This window comes from Mustela putorius, unplaced genomic scaffold (assembly GCF_011764305.1).
Source record: "Mustela putorius furo isolate JIRA1106 unplaced genomic scaffold, ASM1176430v1.1 tig00000129_pilon_pilon_pilon, whole genome shotgun sequence".
In the NCBI taxonomy this organism is placed as follows: Eukaryota; Metazoa; Chordata; class Mammalia; order Carnivora; family Mustelidae; genus Mustela; species Mustela putorius.
Window position 1 is genome coordinate 6,663,882 of NW_025421290.1, and position 12,746 is coordinate 6,676,627.

A 12,746-nucleotide genomic window follows, 5' to 3' on the forward strand; every position below is an offset into this window, starting at 1 on the left:
CTGAAGATTAAAGAACTTGAAAAATTTCACAATCAGCTAAAACGTAGCCTTAAAGACTCATAATATGCAAATACAAATAACTCAAGCTTGTTTTCACAGCAGGTAAGACTTCAGAGCCACAGCCTTTCTTAATTACAGTTTTAAACAAGAATACTACTTACTTGGTAGTTGTTAGAGGTTTATCAGTAGGCTCCAAATACTTGATTTAAATTTAGCAGAGCAATAAAAAGTATGTGGGATATATATATATACACATATATATACACATATATATATGGAGGAAATGTACAGCATTATTTGAATAGCAATTACACAGAGTTACAGCATGGTTTGTTTGTGTACATAGTTTGTGGTTTGTAATTTTTCAGCTAACTTTTTATCATGTTTTATCCTAAGAGCTTTGTTTATGACATTTAAAAATACAGTCAAAACTAAGGATTAAGGTTTCCTTGGATGGTATGACATTTTAAATCTTAAATTTGTAGTATATTATCAAGAAGAAAAGCTTCCTTGTAAAGATACTTGTCTGACTCAGCTTTTGATAATCTGAGTAGCCTGTTTTGGATACATTCTGAAATATTTATTGTGCACCATGGTTTTAGAATAAGACCTTGTCCGTGTGTCCTAAGATTTATGAGTCTTGTACAAGACAGTATTGGTACCTTACTACCATTTCATAAACATTTGTATTATGATAATCACTATTGAAACACAATACAGAGTAAAGCAATTTCCTTGAACCAACGGTTGTTTCACTAGTGTTGCTTGTAGTTTTAAGATGTATATTTAGGGTGGATTAAATTGCCTGATTGTGGGGGTGCCTGATTGGCTCAGTCAGTTAAGCATCTGATCCTGATCTCAGAGTCATGGGATCAAGCCGGCATCAGACTCCCAAGTTCAGCATGGAGTCTGCTGGAGATTCTTTCCCCCTGCCTCTCCCTCCCACTCGCTACTCCTCCCACTTGAAAGCTTGATCTCTCTCTCTCTCTAAAAATAAAATCTTTTAAAAATAAAAATTAAAAAAATAAATTGCCTGATTGTGGCTCAGTGAGTGGGTTTGGTTTACTTGCTATCTCAAGTTGTGTTGTGTTGTTTTGTTTTTTTCTCTACAGGTTAAAATTTTGTGTCACCAGTTGCTGGTTCAGGTGTGTGACCTACTCAGGCTAAAGGACTGTCACCTGTTTGGACTCAGTGTCATACAAAGTAGGTCTTAGTCCCATCTGTGATAGAATTTAGCCAACTATCCCTGAGGAAATGATGTTTTATAGCTGTAACTTAATTTAGGCACATGGTGATAAGATTGTGATTATCAAAATACCCATAAGCTGGTCATTATTTTTAGTCTAGTATTCATTTTTAAAATCTTAACTGATCTATTTCTTTTAAGATTTAGTATTTTAGGCCATGTATTATAGTTTGAACTTAAAAATGGGTTCCTTTGTAGGAATCTAAATTTTGTGGTTTGTTCTTTTGTGTTTTAATGAACCAAGCTTGGTTTTTGTTTCCTTGCACTCTGGGAGCAGCTGGAGCTAGTAGGCAATTTCTTGAGTGTTTTTATAATTTCTTTTATGATTTTTGACATTAAAGCATTAAAGCATAAGAAAAATAACTATTCAAGTTCTCTTACTCTTGACTATATAGTATAACAAAGTGATCTACTAATTTGCTCCTATTTTCTGTTTTCCCTCTTCACACCTTCTCTTTTTTCCAATTAGCCTATATGACATGGAGATAAGGGATCAGTTTTTTCTGTATATTTTCTGTAAAGGTTTTCTCCACATAAAGGGCTCAATACAAGTCTCTTCCCCACCCCACCCCCATAATATCTTGAGTTAAGTTACTAGGATTTATCTGAGCTTTTTTTTTTTTTTTCCAAATCACGTTTTTAAATTTCTCTAGTCTTACGTCAAAAGACATATCTTTTATATCTTTGTTTAGTTTTTCAAGAATACGTTTTTATGAAATGTACTTAATTATATTTTATACTTCTTTATGGATCGTATTCTACTACTGGAATTGGTTTAAATTTAAAGGTTTATGACATGTTGAGAATCTGGTTAGTACCATAAAATGCTTAGATCTGCCAGGTGGGAAAGTGTGTCATGATCAGCTGATAAACAAGGCCGTTCTCCACCAAAATGTGAACCATTTTCAGTTGTCTTTTTAGGAGAGGCCAGAGAACATGGCGCAGGGGGCAACTCAAGAACCAGTGAATCCACTATTTGCTCTTCAGTTTCTTCCTGTAATAGTTAAAGTGATAAAACTACAAATGCTTAGCCCCATCCTTCTAACAGTGTATCCTTCAGTCACTCTTTTGAGGAAGGGTCCAGGAGAAATAAGATGCCCCATAGATTCTAAAAAATTTTCCTTTTATTCTAAACTCAAAGTTGATTCTTTTAATTCTATGACAACAGCCAGACTGTTGATCTGTGTCGTTCAACAAGTCAGTCTAATAAAACCAGTTTACAGCTTCCTTAGATTTCAAAACGAGAGTCTTTAAGATACCTTTTTTTTAAAAGAGAGATTGTAGTGTGGCAAAAGAACATTGGAAAAGGAATCAGATGACCTGGTTCTAATTGTGGTTCTACTGCTAGCTAGCTGTGTGGCTTTAGAAATATCACTTGACTTCTCTTGACTTCACTTTTCTCACAGGTCAACTGGATATTACTGCTTCACCTGCTTTGTCAGATTTTGATATGTGCTCTTGAATTCTTAAAATTTAAGGCCATGCTCAACCTGTCAGATGGTAGAGATGTGGTGGTAGTTTAAAAGTATGTGCTATTACACAGTGAACAGTCTCAGTTCTGTTTATTATATTGCTTCCTCAGATGGCAGCTCAAGCCAAACTCAAATCCTATTCAATAGGAAGGTTGTCTGGTCTTGTTCATTTCATGTTAATTGGTGGCATATGAGAGATGGGAGATAATTTAGTTGATCTGATAAGTGGATTTAAGTAGCACCCTTTTTTGTCCCTGGGACCTTTTTCCCTATCCCTTTCATTCAAATTGATTGGATTAATATGTCATTTATAAACAGTAGCTCTACCCTTCCTATTGTCTTAGGGCTCTTTTTCCATCAACCCCCCTCCCTCCCCCCACCTCCAGCGTTCAGACAGGAGTGACAGTGTGGTCAGGCTTGTTATCCTGGGAGTAGTCAAACAGACACTACATTTTTATGCAGCGCTTTCCATGAGCATACTCCCTTAGTGGTGTTTAGAAAAAAGGAATAAACTTTTTAAAAAAGCTTAAAACTTTGGGGGCCTAGGTGGCTCAGTGAGTTAAGCTGCTGACTCTTAGTTTTGGCTCAAGTCATCATCTCCTGGTTGTGGATTGAGCTCAGCAAGGAGTCTGCTTCAGATTCTCTCTCCTCCCTTCCCCTTCTGCCCCTCTCCCTGCACACACGTCTGCTCTCTCTCTAAAATAAATAAAATCTTTTTTTTTTAACAGTTTTTATTTATTTATGACAGAGAGAGAGAGAGCGAGAGAGGGAACACAACACAGAGGAGCTGGAGAGGGAGAAGCAGACTCCCCTCTGAGCCCAGAACCTGATATATGGGGCTTGATCCCAGAATGCCGGGATCATGAGCCTACCCAAAGGCAGACACTTAATGACTGAGCCACCCAGGTGCTCCAATAAATAAAATCTTTAAAAAAGAAGACTTAGAACTTTGAGATAGGAATGCTGAAAGGTTTTGTTGTGAAATATCTCTTTTAAAAGATTTTCTTTGGGAAATCTGAAAATTTTAATATTTTTACCAGCTTGTCTTCACATGTTTAGATCATTTTTACATGAGTTTTCAACAATCATAGTTTGTGCTCATCTTAAGAACATCATCCCCTTGAGGAAACACTTTGGCATTCTTTTTTTGCATGAGATTCTTCTCATTCCACAGGATCAATCCCAAAGGCAGTGAGAGCAATGGCTTGCCATTTTATCAGGCTGTGTTATAGTGGAGAATAGAGAAGCAATAGTCTTAAAGGCTGTTGTTCACAAATTGTGGGTCAGGCCCCTCACTTGGAAATAGGTAGTTATCCTCAATGTCCCCTAATTTCTTACATAGCAGTTAGGATGGTGTTTCTGCCCTGTTTCATTATTCTGCATCTCTGATGATAATACTCTGTGAACTCAACAAAAGCATGTTTCTCTAAGAGCAAGGAAGCTCACAGTGCTGGAAGTTTGTGCATTAGGATGACCATAGAAACTAAGTAAAAACAGGAGGGAGAAGCTATTGTTTCTTCTAAATATTACAGATTTTTTATAGTATGTGTTCTGTATTGAAAATGCAAAATAATTCATAAAATAGCTCAGTAATGTCTAACCAACCTTTTGTCTTTTAGTATCTTGTTGAGTTTTTGTGGTACTGTGTGACTTCAGAACACATTTACAAATCTTGAGGCTTTAAAAAAAAAAAAAAAACATGTCTTTGTATATATTCTTTTCTTTTAAACCTTTTCTTTGTCATCTTGTCTCCTTTTTTAATGTGCAGATAATGAACATGTCTATATGGAGTTGTCACAAAAGCTGTATAAGTATTGTCCAAAAGAATGGAAGAAAGAGGCCAGCAAGGTACGACAATACGAAGTCACTTGGGTGAGATTACATTTATAAGCAAAATTATTTTGATTTTTTAAAGGGTTTATTTTAGCTGTTATATACTAGAAAAAATATTAAATTTAAAAATTTTAATTCATAAAAATATTTTGTAGAGAATGGGAAAGGGAAATGAATAATTAAGTTCCACAATATCATGTTAATCAAATGTTAGGAGCTTATAGCATATAACAGTAGATTTCAGATCTCTGCTTATATATGAGTGCCTGGGTGGCTCAGCTACTTAAGTGTCTGCCTTAGGCTCAGGTGGTGATCCCAGGGTTCAACGAGCCCCACTTTGGGCTCCTTGCTCAGCTGGGAGGCTGCTTCTCCCTCTCCCTCTTCCATTCACTCCCCTGCTTGTGTGCATGCTCTCTCTCTCTTTCTCTCTCTCAAATAAATAAATAAAATCTTTTTTAAAAAAAGATATTTTAGGGGCACCTGGGTGGCTCAGTGGGTTAAAGCCTCTGCCTTCGGCTCAGGTCATGATCCCAGGGTCCTGGGATCAAGCCCCACATTGGGCTCTCTGCTCAGCAGGGAGCCTGCTTCCTCCTCTCTCTCTGCCTGCTTCTCTGCCTACTGTGATCTCTGTCAAATAAATAAATAAAATCTTTTAAAAAAAAATCTCTTAAATAATGTTGGATAATAACTTTGTAGTAATTTTGGGACAATGCTTTGAAATGAAAACCATGGAAAAAATGCTTACTCCTCTTTTGTGACTCTATTATTAGCTGTCAAAACTGATGTTCTAGAAGTTACTCATAATTTTTTAATCTACTTTTACTAACCTTTGATACTTTGTTACTTTTTGTTTGGGTGATGTCTTTATTTAGTAAACATCAATTCCGTTTACATTGGGAGATCATTCACAGGGAGTTCACCTAGTGTTTCCAGGACCATCCTAGTAAATCAGGAATAAATCCCTAGTGTCTAATCCCAGATCCTCCAATTTGTATTTTAAGAATTCTTGGGATAAACGGGAAGGCTTCTTGAAAGCCAACTACAAAGTAAGGCACATTAAAGCCTAAATAAACAAACAGCATATTAGAATTTGGTATGTGGAATGTCAGAGGAACAAGAGAACATTTGTAATGAGGAGCAAATGGTCACCACAGGGGATAGAGCTGAGAGAGGAGCTGGATCTCAACTAGAAATTTCCACTGGTATTTATTTTTATCTTCCCTTGTGTTGTCATTGGCATTACGGTGAATGAGTATCAGATACGTGATGATGCTTTATAACTTCCCAGGTTTGCATGAACTTGGTATCCATCCATATGGGACAGTTATCTGTCCTCTGCCTGCCTCTACTACCCTCTCCCACATTAGAAGTAGATAAAACCTTTCAAGACTCTAAAACTGTCCTGTAAATAACGGTATTTTGTTGATTGTAGTAACTAAAAATATATTGCTTTTTATATGTGTCTTTGTTTTAGGGTATTGACCAATTTGGACCTCCCATGATCATTCACTTCCGTGTGCAGTACTATGTGGAAAATGGCAGATTGATCAGGTATGAGGACAGGAATTCTATACCTTTACTCTCCTGCAATACTCACCTTCTAACATACTGAATAAAGTCCCTGCATGTGTTTGTCTCCAGCTGCTATGATAAAAATTCCAAAGGGGAGGAATAAAAAAAAAATCTTTTTATACACTCATGTATCCTCAGTTCCTAGAACAGAGGTTCAGTAGACACTAAATAAATATTTGTTGAATGAATGAATGATAAACTATCGATAAAAATGTTAATAATATCACTGCCGCACATTTTCCATACTCCACGTTTTTTATAACAAATCAGTCAACAAAAAGATACTTCATTCGAGAAGGAACTAGCATTTTTGTGAAGAATAGAAAAACTAAAGGATTATATTCTTTTCTGGGGGTAGGGAGGGGAGTAGTAGGGCAAGCAAGCAAGAACTCTGCCCTATAAAAATGCATGGTGTTTATACAGCCTGGTTTTCTTTTCACTTTTGGGGTCTTGCTTCTGTTGTTGGCAGTAGCTTTAAAGCTAAGATTACACCCACTGGAGCTTTCCTGTGAGAATCCTAGATGCAGTTTGGCAAGGGCAGGTGACTGATTCTTTTTCCGGAAGTGGGTGCGTGAACAATACTATGCTCACGATACAGACCCAGAATTTACCATCTCAGAAGCTCAGTTTATCACTTTTATAGGAGGGTTCAGTGCCAGAAACTTTCAGAGGTGGTGGTTTTGTTGACCCATAGAAAATACTGGAAATGTGGACTCTGTTTTATTTCTTTACTTTTAAACTCTGAGAAACACCATGTAAAAGAGACAGATACATTTGGCTAATGAGTTATATGTGAAGTTCACTCTTAATATTTGTATTTTGTAATACCAATATTTTAAATTTAACAGTAAAAAATATATGAACCCATAAATAATTTTTTTAAAAGGCTAAGAAACTTTTTTAGTTATTACAAGTTTATGTAAAGTTTTTACTCATTTTACCTACTAAGTGTGGAATGTGCTGAAAAGAAGCAAAATATGTTATGTAGCCACTAATTAACCCTCTGGGACTAATGAATGTTTAATTCTCCACGTTTTTCTGCCCTTTTCCCCAGGGATGAACTAGTCCAAACACTGTGTGGTCAGCATTATAAAAAGAAGTGTTCTGGAGAGTATTCTGTCCCGAGGGGGAAAAAAGTTACATAAATGCCTTATTTTTAAACTTTTCATACTTAAACACCATCTTAGTTGAAGTCAACCCATGTTTTTATTGTCATCAGCTAATGAGCTATGAATCTCAGGTAAACATTCGACCTAAAATAATAGGAAGGCAAATAAACTCCTTAAACACACACACACACTTTTTTTTCCCCTTGCATTTTTACTTTGATCACAAGGCATCCCATTTGCCTGTGACATTTTTTGGAGCTTGACCATGTTTTCCCCTGGTCAGCACTTCTTACTGTATGTATTTAATGGGAACTATATTTATTTCTGACCTCAACAGATTGTAATGAGTGCATTATTAGTATTTCCATTGGTGAGGAGCATCATGATTGTCATAACATGTGCTTATAAAACCACACCCATAAGGTAACATCTGCTTAAAAAATAGATTTAAGGCACACTTTTTTTCCCAGTTCATTCATTCTGAGAAAGAAAAAAAAATGTAGAGTTAAATAAATTTTTTAATGGGCACATAAACAGAAATATTTTTAAAAGGGCCTTAGAGTACTTGTAAACCAAACCAAAAGAGAACAGCAAAACATTAGAGCCAGGATTGTCCCTTCAGATTTGTCCTTGTTTATGAAATATGTGTAGCATTATTACAGCAAAATAATTTTAATGTGGACAACAAATGCCTAGGCTTCTATACTAATCCTTGTTCAATGAAATGTTTACCATATTGGAGTGGAATGATTCAGACCTTGTTTCTATTCTCTGAATGAATCAAATGTTATAGGCCTCTGGAAATGGTATGTTTGCTGTTGGGTAGTCTAACTTGGAGTTCTGCCTCCCTGTGACCTGTGTGAGGCAGCAATCAGGTATTAGCTATAACCCTCCCCCCCTTTTTTCATGGAGTTGATTGGGGGGAGGGAAGAAGAGGGAGCAGAAACAGAAGAGCTCTTGTCACCAGATGGATAGCAGGATTTGGGTTCTGTTTACATGCCATCAGATTGTTCCATCAAATGTGAGTTCGGTTTTCTTTTATTTTCCCAGTGACAGAACAGCAAGATACTATTATTACTGGCACCTGAGAAAACAAGTGCTTCATTCTCAGTGTGTGCTCCGAGAAGAGGCCTATTTCCTGCTGGCAGCCTTTGCCCTGCAGGCTGATCTTGGGAACTTCAAAAGGAATAAGCACTATGGAAAATACTTTGAGCCAGAGGCTTACTTCCCATCTTGGGTAGGCACTGTTTTCAAATTTTAAAGTGTTTTCTCTAGCACATTTCTAGTTCATTATGCTGCTACTCGTGTTGCTTCAAGAAATGGGAACCCAGATGTTTGTGGCCAGGAAAACCTTTCATGATGCCCAAATATAAATTTAACACTTGAGAGCACTGTACACATGATCTCTCGATACAGCTCACCTGCTCCTTAGAGTTAACAGGCAAGAAGATTGCTATCCGTACTAACTAGGGTGCAACTTGGAGTTGCTGGCCTGCTTTTGGCATTTGCATTGTCTTTGCTTTCTTCTTATTCAAGCTTCCATCTTCTTCCCTTTGGAGGGAGAAAAACATAACTCTAAAAAGTCAGATCGTGGGCGCCTGGGTGGCTCAGTGGGTTAAGCCGCTGCCTTTGGCTCAGGTCATGATCTCAGGGTCCTGGGATTGAGTCCCGTATTGGGCTCTCTGCTCAGCAGGGGGCCTGCTTCCCTTCCTCTCTCTCTGCCTGCCTCTCTGCCTACTTGTGATCTCTCTCTGTCAAATAAATAAATAAAATCTTTAAAAAAAATAAAAAACATATCGTACTCACCCCCACCCCCCCACCTCTGGGCTCTGTAAGACTCTCGACAGAACATTTTGCATCTCCTTTTCAAATGATATGTTTATCTTTTTCCTCAAGTAAACTGTTGTTTAGTATCTTCTGAAGGACAGGCACAAACGTCACCTTTACTGTTTGTTCAGCATTTCAGAGTGAGGTGCTCCACGTAAGTTTTTGTGGACAGATTAACAGTGCTCCAGTTGTTGAAGAGAAACCACAAAAGGTGTCAGGCTTTTACATATCAGTGTCTCTGATTAGCCCATATTTTCATTGCCTGGTTGTTGTCAGGTAGTCACTGAATCTTGGTCCTTTAAAAATCCGAGCTCCCTGTCAGGGCACCACAGCCTCCAGTATGCTGAGATCTGAGTTCCTTCAATCTTTGGGATCACCAAAGCCACCTACTTTGGTGACCTTACAAATACTATTTTCTGTGAGTTCTTTGACTGAAGAAAGTTTGACAAATGCTCACTTAGGTGATCTCCATGTAAAAGGAGGCTAGAAGGAAAAAATCTGTAACTCTGAGTTCTCAGCAAAACCTCTTAAATGGCCCAGTAATTGATCATGTATAATTCAGTAGGAAGAAACATAATGTCAGTATCTGTAAAAACATTTTCAATCTAAAAATTCTTTAATTTTGTTATTCTGATCGTTTTAAGCACTAATCTTTTTGCTGCCTTCACATAATTCTTTCCATATTTTATAATCCTCATTGAACTAATCAGCACCTTTCTTAGTCTGAAGCTGCTGGCTACTGTATATTTGGGGCATTTAAAGGCTCAGGCTACTGTCCCATGAAAACCTGAGCCATGGTGAATTGTAATGAATGCTTGAATGAACTTGTTTTCTCACAAGTATTCAAATTGAGCGTTCATAACAGCGTTTTATGTAAAAACCAGAAATGTTTCAGAGAATTCCTCTCAGTCCCCTGCCTTTTTTGGATTAACATTTAGAACCTCCCACTCTGGCTGTAATTTTAGAAGAGTTAAGTAGGATCCAGAACCTGAAGATAATGTTGACAGTCAGTGTATTTCATGGTACCAGTCATTTTGCAAGTATAAACAGTGATGTGTACCAAATTTCGCAAGTTTGCATGTTTTTTTTTCTCTCCATGAGTTTAAAGCCAAGAGAACATATTTTTCTCATTTCTTGTGATTTTTCTTCTCAGATATGCAGTATTACAGCTAAATCGTCTTTGTAGCTTCTAGTATTAGCTGATTCAGCCTAGTAAGATAACAGATGGTGAAAATGGAATGAAAGTGGGAAATTTCCTACTGGAAATTAGCCAGTTTACATGGCCTATTTTAGGTTCTTGTCCTTTCTTCATTTTGGGGGTGAGGGTAGGACTTCCATCCTTCCAACAAATGTCGCATTGCATGCCCATTGTATTCCAACAGGTTGTTTCCAAGAGAGGGAAGGACTACATCCTGAAGCACATTCCAAACATGCACAAAGATCAGTTCGCACTGACAGCTTCTGAGGCTCATCTTAAATACATCAAAGAGGCTGTCCGACTGGATGACGTTGCCGTGCATTACTACAGATTGTATAAGGTACTGAACTGTAGTGTGTCTACAGCTTCTGAGCAAAAAATACCTTCTCGATTAGAAGAAGCTTTTATTAAAATTTGTCATTTCGTTTTTTAATGGTCTTTTTATATGTAATTTTTAAAAAAATTTATTTGAGAGAGAGACAGCGCACAGGCCCACAGGCGAGGGTGAAGGGACAGAGGGGAGGGAGAGAGAGAACTTTGAGCAGACTCCACACTGAATGTGGAGCCCTACACAGGGCCTGATCTCCTGACCCTGAGATCACAACCTGAGCTGAAACCAACAGTTGGACACTTAATCAACTCTGACACCCATGTGCCCCATTAAAGGGCTTTAAAAAAAAAAAGTTTCAGGTGAACTCTTGTCGTAGGTCAGTCTTGGAGTTAATGATGCTTTTTCTCAGGCCTGGAAGCACAATGGAATCTTTGTTCTTCAGTGGTTCTAATATTGAGATAAAAAGTGGCTTCAGATCATGAATCTGGCTTTTCAGTGATTATGAAATAGTTATTTTTCTCTTTTCCATGTCTGCCTTGGGGACTAACATTTGCAACTTATTTGATTAGTAATTTTTAATATTCCTCAGAGTGAAGCCATACTTCATTGTATCCACAAATAAGAACCACCACAACAGCTAATGTTTATTGAGTATTATTTCCTTGGGGCACACTTTATTTATTTATTTTTTTAATTCTCACAATTCTGTAAGATAGAAACTGTGATATTCATTTTGCAGAAGAGGAAACAGACCAAAGAGCACAAAGCTAGCAAGTGGCAGAGCCAGGATTCAACCCAGGTCTGCCCGACTAGAAGAATTTACGGATAAAAAGTGTTAAAAACAGTGCCCAGCACTTGTTCAGCCTGATGTTCAGCTGTTAGCTTCATCACTGTTACTGTCAGGCTTTTTCTTACTACCACACCCTTTGTGGTAAGATTAGCATAACCGGACCAATGGAGGCTGGAGTATAGTTTGGATGTGTTACTGAATATTCTCCCTGGCTGGGTCAGAAAACTTAATACGGTACCAAAAAAAATTTTTTTCTTGCTTCCATGCTCAAGAGAAGCATCGTTAATGTCCTGTCACCCTCGAGAGGCATAATTGAGTTCCATAAGATCTCTTTGGCCAAATTCCTGAAGGATTGTGTGTTGTTATTTCTTTTTTTCCTTAAGAGACTTCATTTGTGACACCTCAGTGTATGAGAAAATGACATTTGATGATCAGTTTGTATTTTAAAATGTACTGGAAGCATGAATGGTGTATAAGGAAAAATGTGGCTTTAGAGTCAGATATTAGAAACCCTACATTACCACTATTATGGGATCCTAGGCAAATACAACTCTAATCCTTGGCCATCTAGGGTTCTATACAATTCACAAGGTTGGGAAAATTCTGTGAGATAGTAAATCTGAAATGACCAGGTGGAATGTGTGGCACATTAATCAGTGCTCAGTAAATACCAACTGCTGCTGCTTTGATAGGGGAACTTAGTATTTTAAAGAATTAAGAATTCTTTAGTAAAGTAAATCTCCCCAACTTATTTTTTGTGTAAAAGTTAATCTTTTACTGGCGTACGGTGTGGTACTTCTGTATGGCATGGAAAATGACCCTCTCACCTGCTTAAAACAAGATAATTAATAATAATATAACTGAATGAAGTGGGGAAACAGATATTGGGCAGAGTTCTCATTCTTTAGAGAAATCAAGTGGCTATTTAAAATGCTTCATTTTTAAGACCCGCTTGTAAAGTGGAAATTATAAAGTAGAGAGAGGACAGGCAACATTCTGGGAAAAGAAACTCCTGAGTCCTTTTCACAGTAACACACACCTTGTGCCCACCCAGCCAGAGTTTTTATGAGCACAGTCTTATTTCAGGAAGCAATCAGAGTAGCCTTGAAGAGGAAATTGACCTAAACTCACAGTAATAGATTGGTTTCTCCTGTTAAACCTATACTGTATGTGCCTTTCTTGATGTAAAAACATACACGTTAGAAAAAACAGCCCAAATAGTGAAAATAGGCCACGTCTTGTCTTTACTATGCCAGATGCATTTTCTAAACACATTTCTTCCCATGTTCATGGGAAAACAGGCCCTAAACAGACTCATTTATTTTTATTGAAGAATCTCATATGAAAATATTTTGGTTACTGAGTAAT

The 12,746-nt window shown here is 37.4% G+C and overlaps 1 protein-coding gene across 5 annotated transcripts in view; it reads left to right on the forward strand.

Annotated features, from left to right (window-relative positions):
- FRMD6 (FERM domain containing 6) overlaps nucleotides 1-12,746 on the forward strand; it is a 74,704-nt gene that overhangs the window by 42,178 nt on the left and 19,780 nt on the right. For 4 of the 5 annotated variants that reach the window (XM_045069394.1, XM_004738775.3, XM_004738777.3 and 1 more), the window contains exons 3-7: nucleotides 1,113-1,203; nucleotides 4,487-4,590; nucleotides 6,026-6,102; nucleotides 8,283-8,469; nucleotides 10,442-10,597. In XM_045069394.1, the coding sequence (XP_044925329.1) occupies nucleotides 1,113-1,203; nucleotides 4,487-4,590; nucleotides 6,026-6,102; nucleotides 8,283-8,469; nucleotides 10,442-10,597 (615 nt within the window). The remainder of the gene's footprint in view (nucleotides 1-1,112; nucleotides 1,204-4,486; nucleotides 4,591-6,025; nucleotides 6,103-8,282; nucleotides 8,470-10,441; nucleotides 10,598-12,746) is intronic. The other variant, XM_045069411.1, reaches the window with a different exon arrangement.